The 12,056-nt window shown below is 37.6% G+C and overlaps 1 protein-coding gene across 13 annotated transcripts in view; it reads left to right on the top strand.

Moving 5' to 3' along the window:
- Positions 1 to 12,056, top strand: part of ATP6AP1L (ATPase H+ transporting accessory protein 1 like) — a 61,979-nt gene that overhangs the window by 24,125 nt on the left and 25,798 nt on the right. For 10 of the 13 annotated variants that reach the window (XM_032404064.1, XM_032404059.1, XM_032404061.1 and 7 more), the window contains 5 exons: positions 227 to 285; positions 402 to 445; positions 703 to 764; positions 2,308 to 2,543; positions 9,603 to 9,653. In XM_032404064.1, coding sequence (XP_032259955.1) covers positions 227 to 285; positions 402 to 445; positions 703 to 764; positions 2,308 to 2,543; positions 9,603 to 9,653 — 452 coding nt within the window. The remainder of the gene's footprint in view (positions 1 to 226; positions 286 to 401; positions 446 to 702; positions 765 to 2,307; positions 2,544 to 9,602; positions 9,654 to 12,056) is intronic. The other 3 variants (XM_032404065.1, XM_032404066.1, XM_032404063.1) reach the window with 1 other exon arrangement.

The raw sequence follows: 12,056 nt of genomic DNA, 5'->3' as shown, positions 1-12,056 counted from the left end.
ATGGTAACAGTACAATAAGTATAAAACTTCACTGTAAAAGATTTTATTATGTTTCATTATTTATTTCCTTTATTATTTGGTTACTATTTATTTTGGTTAGACCTCAGTATTTAGTACATTACTTGGTACATGGTAGGCCCTCAATAATAATATTCAGTGGATAAGAATTAGGGTTTATATTTATAAATTAAAAAAAAATTCTGACTTTTTCTTATTTTCTTTGAAGAACATGTATTACTTTTTTAAATCAGAAATTCACTATGAAAAAGTGGACAGTTTTGACAGGTAAGTTTCTGTCTTCTCTTGAGATGTAATAAACTGAAATATCCTCCTTAAAACTTCCTATGAAATCTGAAATATAGATATTTGTTCAGCATCTTTTTATTTTTGTTTTTTTCTAGTTTCATCTCTCGAACATCTTCAAATAAAGAAGTGGTTATAAACGGTAAGACCTGTATTTGCCTTTATGATTCCTTGAAGGGTTGAGGAGAAGGGTGTTGTTTGTGTTGGGCTTCACTGAATACTGGTGATTGGGGCAGGAGTCTCACATGTAAAAATCTCTTAAACTGGTGTATTCCAAATTATGAGCCAGAGGAGGCTCAAGCCCGGCATATTTTACGGTGCTTAGCATTTTAGTATCATTCAGGTACATTAATAAATCAGTGACATTTAGCCTTTGTACTCATATCATTTATTTGACAGATCAGCAGAGTAATGGAGACATGAATCCAATCCAGAATTTCACAACAATACCAATCACACAGGTATGGATATGTTAGGAAACTAGGTTGTATCTTTAAAAAAAATTTTTTTTAAACACATTTCAATCAGGTCAGAGCAACTGTGAAAATATGAATAATACTTTTGTTAATAACTAACATTTTTAAGTTTTGGGTGGGGAAATGTATTATAGTAGTCTTCTCGTAAATAAAAAACTAAAGTTTTACTTCCTCTTGTATATTTTCATTACAATACTCAGTTTTACTTTAGTTGCTTTCCAGACAGGATCACTATAGTAACAGTTTATCTTTGGTTCCTGGTAAGCTTGGATTGCTGCTGCCTCTTTAATTTCTCTTTTATCTGTACTAACATTGGAGTAATCGGTATGGACTAGTTGATCTAGATAAGTAGATCTTCGGTCAGATATTTGTGACTTCTAGAGTCAAGTACTGAAGTGCATTGTCTCGGGCTGCCTCAGGTTTCATAAGATGAAGAATGATGTTAGAAGACCCTGCTAGTTTTTGTATATTACACGATCTGGACAGACTGTCTAAGGCAGTAGCCACTAGCCACATGGGGCTATTTAAATTTAAATTCAAATGAAATAATGTTAAATAAAATTAAAAATTAATCTCAGTTGCACTGGCCCCATTTCCAGTGCCATGCTAGCTACAGAAAGCCAGTGACGGCTACATGGCACAGTGCAGATATAGAACATACCCAGTGTTCCAGAATGTTCTATCGGATATTAGTGGTCTGGAGAATTAGGCTTGATAGCTAGAAACCTCTTGTTATGTTTGTTTGCTTAACATATTAATTTCTTTATTTTAAAATCTTGCCTTATTTGGGTTCCTATTTTCTGAAGAGATAGATTACTGCCATTAGTTCATGGCATGGTGAATTTTTGTTTTTAATTCCTAGACTTTTTTTTTTTTTGAGTAGTTTTAGGTTTACAGAAAAAATTGAACAAAATAGAAGGTTCCCATATGCTCCCTCAATCCCTCCCCCCCTTGAGTTTCCCCTTTGTTTAACATCTTGTGTTATTGTGGTATATTTCTTAAAGTTGATGAGCCAATATTGATACATTATTATTAAGTACAGTCTATAGTTTACGTTCAGATTCACTCTTTGTGTTGTACATTTTATAGGTTTTAACAAATGTATGATGATATCTACCTACCATTATGGTATTTTACAGAATAATACTTTCATGGCCCTAAAAATCTGTTCTCCACCTATTCATTCCCACTCTCTCTCCCAGCCTGGAAACTTCTTGAGTCTATATTGCTAATATTATTATTTGCAAAGTCGGATTTTTTTTTTTTTTTTTTAATAATTTAGTCCTTTCCAATTTGGGTGCTTTGTGGAACTAGGCTTATATACCTTTCAGATATATCTATCAATTTTGGCTTGTTAAATGATTAAGATGGGCCCACCTATCATCTCCTTTGTCCCACAGTAACATGGACTCTGGAGTGAGAGAGATGAAAGTTTCAACAGGTTGTAAATTAGTCCTTTTACTCCAAGAAGCCTTTTGTGCCATGGAAACAAACCCGTCTCTTAAATTTTGTTTATTTGGTTAACTAGATTCTCAACTACACTCTGAGCAGACAAGGACATTTAGAAAAAGAACCTTGGAATGCATTCAGCCATCATAGCCCAGTCAATGTCTCCATGGATGGAATTCCCTGCATTCTTTTCTGGGCCAAAGGAATAACAGTAAAATTTAAGAATCAGACCTGGCTGGACCTTACAGATGAAGCTTTTGGCCAGACGGCAACAGTGGACATTAGCAACTCAAATTGCAGTGAAGAAAGTGCCATGTAAGTTGATTGCTTTGCTGGAGGCCCTTAGGGCGATTGTAGTCTGTTAACTGGGCCGTCAAGTTTTCTGACGATTCAGAAAATGGTACAGGTAGGTTCGTTTGTAGTGAACTTGAAACACATCTGTTATGAAATGTTTAATGTCTAAAATAAAAGAAAAATATTTCCCCCAGCAATTCTCTTGTTACATACCTTGAGGAAAATCAGAGTTGTAAAAGTGAAGGTTTTCCAAATTCATTCTGAAAAATGAACAGGATTCCAGGCTTGGTATCAACTTCAAATGTGAGGTATCATACTACTTTTGTCCTAGCAGGAGGAAATCATGTATAATGGAGCAGAGTCATACATCTTCTAGTGGGTGAAAAAAGAGAAGGCTGACTCTAGCCAGGGCAGATTTCTGATTCGGCGGAGTGTTCTGAAGTTGTGGGACGTTGCCAGTGTGCATATGTGCAAGGGTAGCTTTGAATGGCCATATTTCAGAGAATTCTTTAGGACATTTGTTCAAAATGATTTTAATAATTCCTTTTGATTTGAGATAAGCAGATTAAACAAATATCCCTTTTGAAGAGGAAATCAATTTCCCGTACCTTTCTCTGCTTTCTAGTCATCCAAGCGAAAAGTTTTTGCTTGTATTTGTTTTGGTGGAGGAGGAGTAAGTCTGGCATATCCCACTTGCTTTCTATAAATCTCCTTGCTTTCAACATTTGCTGGTATAATGAAAGCTTTTGGAAGATTGTCTGCATTTGTCCTGGCCTGGTTTAGATGGACAGAATGCTTTGTATACTCTGTGTGTGTGTGTGTGCATGTGTGTGTGTGTGGGCGGGGGGGGGGGGTGGTATTCATTTTATATATTTGGGCTGGAAATACTTTTTTACTCCTGAACTTTACTTTTCATTTAAAAATTATTGGTGATGGGTAAAAGTGGATTTTATTAATATTACAAGTTTTAGTGAGTATCTTGCTATTCAGAATGATTATCTCTTATTAGGGAATTAAGGAATTTTAAGTATAAGCATCCAGAGTCCTCCCAGATTTGTTTATTCTGTGGCAGCACAGACTACCAAAGAGACTCCAGCACTGCTGAGAGCTCGGGACTTTTTTCTTGTGCTCTAATTAATTCCCTACAGGGCTCTTTATTTGTGGCCAGCTGCCTGGAGAGAGGCTGATTGCCTGGGGATCATCTTGCCTGTCTGTGGCTGACCGGCACACCTTGATTCCATTTATTCTTACCCCTGGGTATTTGTGGGGAAGATCAGAGCACCACACTTTTTTGCTGGGCTTTAGAAATCTTAATGATCACTGGGAACCCAGAGACAGAAAGAATGAAAACTTGGCTTCTTGTCCCAGTTCTGCCAGTGCAGTGTGCATTGTGACTTTACAAATAGGAGCCGCCATAGGATCATCATCTAGGAATGGAGATGATGATATCTATTAATTGTAACAGGCCTGAAGCACTTGCCTTGGACCAGGCACAGTGCGAGGACTTGACAGGCACAATATCTGCTATTCCTCAGAGTACTGTTGAGTCACAGACTGTTACCATCCAAAATCAAGGCTCCTAGAGGTTAAGAAACTTGTTAAGATCACACAGCTTATTGGGTAATAGAGCTGGGGCCTAAAATGTCTTTAACAATGACATTTTACCTTCTCTTTCTTGACCCTGTCTCATAGCACTGTGAAAATCAAACTGTGAAATGTAGGCACGAGAACTTTGAGAACTCTTCAAGTGCTACTCGAAGTAGTAGTATTATCTTCCTAACATACTAATGATAACTAGAGTAAAATAGTGCCTATGCCTGGTTACCTGGTGGAGAGACCTAGGGAAGCTTTGGTTTTCGCAATGCACAAAGGAATGATTTGGTGGGACCTGGTTTTCTTCTTGGTCACCACCTACATATTCTACTAGGATGAGTCCTGAGTGAGCAGCATCTACCTCCTGGAGTCCTGTTCAGGCGAGTGTGCGGACATCCTGGACAGCCTACCCATGGGGATGAATGGAAGGCTTCCCAGTACATGAGGCATGCAAGGACCAGATACTGAGACCATCCCTCATTCCTGTGAATCATGCACATTAGTGAGATGCCTTTGCTGTGCTGGCAAGGAAATCTTAGGTTCTCAAGAACCAGAGAGGGAGTTGCTGAAAGAATAAATCCAAGTAAAGACATAACCATGTAAGGTCAAAAGCACAGATTAAAAAAAGGTGACCTTGTTTTAGTGCTTGGAAACAAAATGTTCAGGGAAAGGCAAGTTGTTGGCAGACAGATTTGCTACGGAAATCTTTTAAAATAGTGAATATAGAGCATAATCCGAGCATCTGGGGGTATTTTGAACTTAGGCAATTATAGTCTGAAGAATTCAGAGTCTCTTTTAAACATGGGAGGTTAGGGCGCTTGGAAGAGTAAAAGCAGCTCTTTTTTGAGGGACTTGCTAGATTGTATTTCTCCTTCGTGTTCCCAGGTTATGGTGCAGTGCCTGGCTCTTAGAAGAGTCTCACTGAATCGTTGTTGAATTTGCTTTGTTGAAATCAGGCATGTTCTTTACTCTGCAGCAGAGCATGTTAACAGCTCTCACTGAAACCAGGACTGCTGGAGAAAGCTCTTGGAGTGTCAGAAGCTTAGAGGCCATTGACCTGCTCCATCAGGAAAAGGGGACAGCAGTTAGGTGGACTCAGTATGGCCTTGCTTTGAGGTTTAGTTCATCAGCTACAGAGTCATTTTATGGATAGCTAAGCTATTCTGATTCCTTGGAAGAAGTAGAGAAATTTCTGTTAAAATAAGTGACCAAACTTGTAAAATACTATTCAAGAAATAAATTTTATTTCTTTAAAGTATTTTAAGTGCTTTGTAATAGGCTATCAGAATAGTCTTAGAGAAAGACCCTTTTGGAGACCTGCTTTACTGAATAAATTAGCTTATAAAGTGTTCATAAATGAATCCTTCTAAGGTGTCTAAGCTTAACAATGTTAGGAAAAAAAGATAATTCTCTTAGTAACTTTTTGTGGTTTATTTTGTAAATACCCTTCCCCTTTCCCCATAAATAGTATGACAATAAATTTCAGCTCAATCACTGACATTTCTGTTTCTTGATAAGTAGGACAAAATAAATGAGATTACATTTGTGTGATGTTTTTTTCAAGCTTGTAATTGGACGTTTTATGGCTATGCACTTTTGCTTTTTTGGTTTTATAATGTATGTTGAGGTGTTATAACTTCTAGACATTATAATGTCACATAGCTGCATCATCCTTTCTGTATTTAAATTTTTCACATTTTCTCATTTCAGTTATTTAGCTTTTTCTCGTTCTTATTTTTCAGGCTTATTGAAATGTAAATAAAATACACTAAACTGCACATATTTAAAGTACACAGTTTGATCAGTTTTGACATATTTGTGCACCCACAAAACCATTACTACAATCAAAACAGCAAACATTTTCATCACTCTCCAAAGTTTCCTTGTGCCCCTTTGTAATCTTTCCCTCCTGCCACTCCGAGCCCTCCAGGTAACTACTGACCTGCTCTCTGTAGTTATAGGTGAGTTTGCATTTTCCAGAATTATCTATAAATATAATCATATGGGGCACCTGGGTGGCTCAGTTGGTTAAATGTCTGACTCTTGGTTTCGGCTCAGGTCATGATCTTGCAGTTGGGGAACTAAGCCCTGCTTGTGCTCAGTGCAGAGTCTGCTTCAGATTCTTTCTCCTTCTCCCTCTGCCCCTCCCTGCTCGTACACACTCTCTCTAAAACGTATAAATAAAATCTTTAATAAATAAGTAAATAAGTATAGTCATAGGGTGTATACTCTTTTTTAGTCTGGCTTCTTTCACTTAGCTTGATGATTTTGATATTCTTTGACATTGTTACATGTTTCAAAGTGATGTTTCTTTTTAACTGCTGAGTAGTAAGTACTCCATTATATGGATATACCACAACTTATTTATCCATCCACCTCTTGATGGAAATTTGGTTTTGCTCCAGTTTTTAAATAGCTTTCCAAGGAAAGTTGCTTTAAACATTCATGTACAAGGCTTCGTAGGAGTGTATATTTTCATTTTTCTTAAATACCTAGGAGTAGAATGGCTACATCATGTGGTATGTGCATGTTTAGCTTTTTAAGAAACCACCAAATTGTTTTTTAAAGTCATTGTACCATTTACCTTTCCACCAGCATTGTATGAGGAGATTCCAGTTGCTTTACATCCTTATTGACACTTGGTATGGTCAATGACTGTAAAGAAAATATTTTTGTTTCTGCATAGTTAGCAATTTCTGAACAAATTTGACTGGGACTTGGGTTAAAAAATAAGCCTTGGAGTTAGTAAGAGATTTACCACCTTAGACCAATGTGTTTACCTGTCAAGAAGTAGTGAAAATCCAAATCAAAACCTCAATGAGGTATCACCTCACACCAGTCAGAATGGCTAAAATTAACAAGTCAGGAAACAACAGATGTTGGTGGGGATGCAGAGAAAGGGGAACCCTCCTACATTGTTGGTGGGAATGCAAGCTGGTGCAGCCACTCTGGAAAACAGTATGGAGGTTCCTCAAAAAGTTGAAAATAGAGCTACCATACAATCCAGCAATTGCACTACTGGGTATTTACCCCAAAGATACAAATGTAGGGATCCAAAGGGGTACATGCACCCCCATGTTTATAGCAGCAATGTCCACAATAGCCAAACTGTGGAAAGAGCCAAGATGTCCATCTACAGATGAATAGATAAAGATACAATGGAATATTATGCAGCCATCAAAAGGAATGAAATTTTTCCATTTGCAACGACGCGGTTGGAACTGGAGGGTATAATGCTGAGCGAAATAAGTCAATCAGAGAAAGACATGTATCATATGACCTCACTGATACGAGGAATTCTTAATCTCAGGAAACAAACTGAGGGTTGCTGGAGTGGTGGGGGGTGGGAGGGATGGGTGCCTGGGTGATAGACAGTGGAGAGGGTATGTGCTGTGGTGAGCGCTGTGAATTGTGTAAGACTGTTGAATCACAGACCTGTACCTCTGAAACAAATAATACAGTATATGTTAAAAAAAAAAAAAGAAGAAGATAGCAGGAGGGGAAGAATGAAGGGGGGGAATCAGAGGGGGAGACGAACCATGAGAGACGATGGACTCTGAGAAACAAACTGAGGGTTGTAGAGGGGAGAGGGGTGGGGGGATGGGTTAGCCTGGTGATGGGTATTAAGGAGAGCACGTTCTGCATGGAGCACTGGGTGTTATACACAAACAATGAATCATGGAACACTACATCAAAAACTAATGATGTAATATATGGTGATTAACATAATAATAAAAAAGATGTATATGCATGATATATATGTTTTCTGAAACAATATGCAAGGCAATGTAAACTTGAAAATACATCTGAAAAACATAGCCTATAATTTGAAAAAAGAAAAAGAAGTAATGAACCTCAGGACCATGGAAATATTCCAGTGCTTGGAAACCCACAGAGGCTACTTGTCTTCCTCTTAGAGACAATTATTTACATTCATCTTTATGGTGAGCTATTTATTCCCATCCAGAGGCTGATAAAACTCATCAGCTTACATTGTGAGGTAGGTACCTGGTACTCTTCTCTTTTCACGTGCCAAGGAAAATTTTTGACACTAAGGAAGCAAATGTTTCCCTCTCTCGGGGTTAAGGGGGACCTCTGTCTCTCTTTTATATGAACTCCCAGATTCACAATTTTGGTGTTCCTCACCTGTATTACAAATCCCAGTATGTACAGGATGACATCTGGCTCTCATCCTGTTGCCCAGGCAGAAGAATTGGGTTAAAAGGGGGAACCAATGTGGTTATTGCTATGAATTAGTAATACTCAGTCTCACATCCAGGAAATCTCATGTTAACTTTCAGAAAAATGTGAATAAATATGGATATTAAGAGCTTAAGAGTAGGTTCTTTTTTGAGAGCAAAAGTGCGGGGGAAGGACAGAGGGAGAGGGAGAATCCCAAGCAGGCTCCGTTCCCATTGTGGAGCCTGACACGAGGCTTGATCTCACGATCCTGAGATCGCCACCTGAGTGGAAACCAAGAGTTGGGTGCTCAACCAACTCAGCCACCCAGGCGCCCAAAGAGTAGGTTCTTAAAAAAAGTTTTAATTATTTCGATTACTGTACCATGATGCTTTTATCTTATTGTGGTTTTATTTTATATTTTACTGATAACTAATGATGCTGAGCATTTTTTTCATGTATTTATTAACTATATGTATATCTTCCTTTGTGGAGTGCTTGTCTTTTCACCATTTTTAAGTTAAGTTGTCTTCTTATTATTAAGTTGTTAGTTTTATTTATTATATTCTGGATACTAGTTCTTTGTGTATATGTATTGTGAATATTTTCTCTTGTTCTGTGGCTTGCCTTTTTTGTTTTCTTAACACTGTCTTTTTTTTTTTTCAGATTTTATTTATTTATTTGACAGAGACACAGCGAGAGAGGGAACACAAGCAGGGGGAGTGGGAAAGGGAGAAGCAGGCTTCCTGCAGAGCAGGGAGCCCGACGCGGGGCTCGATCCCACGACCCTGGGATCATGACCTGAGCCGAAGGCAGACGCTTAACAACTGAGCCACCCAGGCACCCCTTAACACTGTCTTTTGAAGAGTAAAAATTTTGAATTTAATAAACTCCAGTATATCAATTTTTTCTTTATATTTCATACTTCTATATATTTTTAGTTTATTTTTTTAATTAACATATAATGTATTATTGGTTTCAGAGGTAGAGGTCAGTGATTCATCAGTCTTATATAACACCCAGTGCTCATTACATTACATGGCCTCCTTAATGTCCGTCACCCAGTTACCCCATCCCTCCACCTCCGTCCCCTCCAGCAACCCTCAGTTTGTTTCCTATGATTAAGAGTCTCTTATGGTTCTATATTTTTTCAAGAAACCATTGGCTAGTCCAAGATTGCAAAATTGCTATATGTTTATTCTATAAGTTTTATTGTTTTAGTTTTTCCATTTTGAGGTAATTTTTTAGTATAGTGTGAAGTAAAGGTTATTTCTATTTTGATGGACTGTGTTGTTTCTGTTTTCTTAGTTTATCTCTGAAGTTTGGTGATGCTGAAATTCCCAAAGGTCTTGATATAAGGTAGGTATGGATATTACTTTGGAGTGTTATAGGTTCAGCACTTCATATTGGCTCCATATAATTTACTCACTCAACATGTAGTATCGAGGACCCTCTATGTGCCAAGCACTGTGACATGTGAAATGCCACATATAACTTACTATGCAAAGTTAGCAATATTATGGTGGGATCCCATGGTAATGATTTCTTTAGTTTCTACCAAAGCATCTGTATAGATTTTCCTTCTTCAGTTAGGACTTAGAAATTACATGAACCTGAAAATGTGATACTCTTTTCCTGTGAGCAAAAAATATATGTAAAGCTCCAAAGCTGAAGCTCTGGTTTGAGGTTATTTTCTATATCGTGCCTTACAGTGAATCACACTTATCACTTTATAATAACAAAAAAACTCTCTGTTAGCTGAATTTCCCAGCAGATAACCCAGGCCTACATTTTGCTGTGTTAATGTGTGGAAGAATGCATCTGCCAACAGTGGTTTATTCAAGTAGTTAGGAACTGCTCCAGGAGTGGGGACAATGTCAAAGCATTATATTTTTTTTCTTATGAAAATAAAATGTTTCTGTTCCTATAGGACCAACCTTTTAGAGGAGATAAACAGCTATGTCTTTAACATTACTTGAAAAAACCAGTAGGATGTGCTAGGACAGTCTTTCCTAAGCTGTGTTCTATGGAACACTTCTGCTATGTAAAAATATTTATAAGATTCCCCAGGAAAGGGGTTCTGTGGTCAAATGTGTTTGAGAAAGACTGCACACTGTGTCCTCCTCTTGGAGATTCACAGTATAAATTTGTATATTAAAGTGACTGTGAAGACATGCTTTTAAGGAAGATTGTAGCACTTGGTGACTTTGATTAACCTCTTTTCCTATGTTTACTTTAGAAAGCTCTTTCCTCAGAATATTTGACTACATATCATGGAACCACTAGTGTTTCACTGGTCATAATTTAGAAAATACATGTCATCATCTTTTAGATAAACTTTATAAGGAAAATAGAATCCCACAAGGTGAACAAGCATACAAACACAAATATACATATCTGTTTGATAGGAGTAGTTTTTATTCAAATAGCACTTTTTTTTCCCCAAGAGGAAAATAGCTTTATGATTATTATTTTTTTCTTTCGACAAAGGAATGTGGCAGACGCTGTCAGTACCCCATCTATATCACTTTGGGCTTTTTCCATTTGAGAGCACTGTATCAGCTCAACTTTGAACTGTCCGCCTTTCTTTGCCTAAAAGCTTCCTTTAGCCAAAGGGGTCCACTGCCTCGCATCCCTACCCGAGCAACTCTCAACCAATGACTGAAAGAAGTGTATAAATACCCCAGCTCCCTCACCCTCAGCCTCAGGTCAGATAACAAGCATGTGAACTACCCTCGTTCCCAGTGGACCCCATGAGCATCAAACTGCACTTGCCCACAGTGGAAACTTGCTTAATAATGTGTCCTTTTGGGGTGTCTTCCATTCCTCTGTCATTTTTCTTTTCTCCATTTGACATATTTTGAATTCCCAAATAAATTTGGGACTACCTCCCCAAATACTTCTTCTCTTCACATCATTGTCTCAGGGTCTGCTTCTCCAGGAGTCCAATACATGACAAGAAAACAAAAAAAAATCAGAAAATATTTATTTATAAAAAGAACTTGAAAATCATTCGTAATTTAATCACCATTTGTAATCATTATTAACATTTGACCTCTGTCCTTCCAGAATTTTTTTTCTACGCAGTCACACATTTGTTTTTGTTTTTTTTTTTGAAGATTTTATTCATGTGACAGAGAGAGACAGTGAGAGAGGCAACACAAGCAGGGGGAGTGGGAGAGGGAGAAGCAGGCTTCCCACAGAGCAGGGAGCCCGATGCAGGGCTCAATCCCAGGACCCTGGGATCATGACCTGAGCTGAAGGCAGATGCTTAACGACTGAGCCACCCAGGTGCCCCCGTTTGTTTGTTTTTTAATGAAAAAGTGATCATGGCATATTATAACTTTTTTATTGCTGGAGAATATTCCATTCTAAAATGGCTAAGAGTAAAGGCTGTAGTCTCAAATTGGATTTGGAGCCCAGCTTCAATACTTAATCTCTGACTAAACTTGCACAAGCCATTTATTTAACCTCTCTGTGTCTTGATTCCTTGCCTGTGTAATGAGGATAATAGTATCTTTCTCATGTTAAATAAAATACACATAAAGAACATAGAAGGGTGCTTGACACAGTAAAAGCTCTCTTTGGGTTATTTTTGACCATTATTTATTTAGCTAATTCTATATTAGCTTAGCATTTAGTTTTTTTCAAAAACTTTTTTGCAATAATAAAATCAAGTTTTGATTTAAAAAATGAAATTAAAACAAGCTTTTTGTGTTTTTCTTTTTGAAGGAATTTGTACTGTCCACTTTTGGGGTCTGC

This window comes from Phoca vitulina, unplaced genomic scaffold, assembly GCF_004348235.1.
Source record: "Phoca vitulina isolate PV1807 unplaced genomic scaffold, GSC_HSeal_1.0 scaffold6, whole genome shotgun sequence".
Taxonomy (NCBI): domain Eukaryota; kingdom Metazoa; phylum Chordata; class Mammalia; order Carnivora; family Phocidae; genus Phoca; species Phoca vitulina.
The sequence above is the reverse complement of the archived record's forward strand: the minus strand, read 5'-3'. Positions and strand labels throughout refer to the sequence as shown.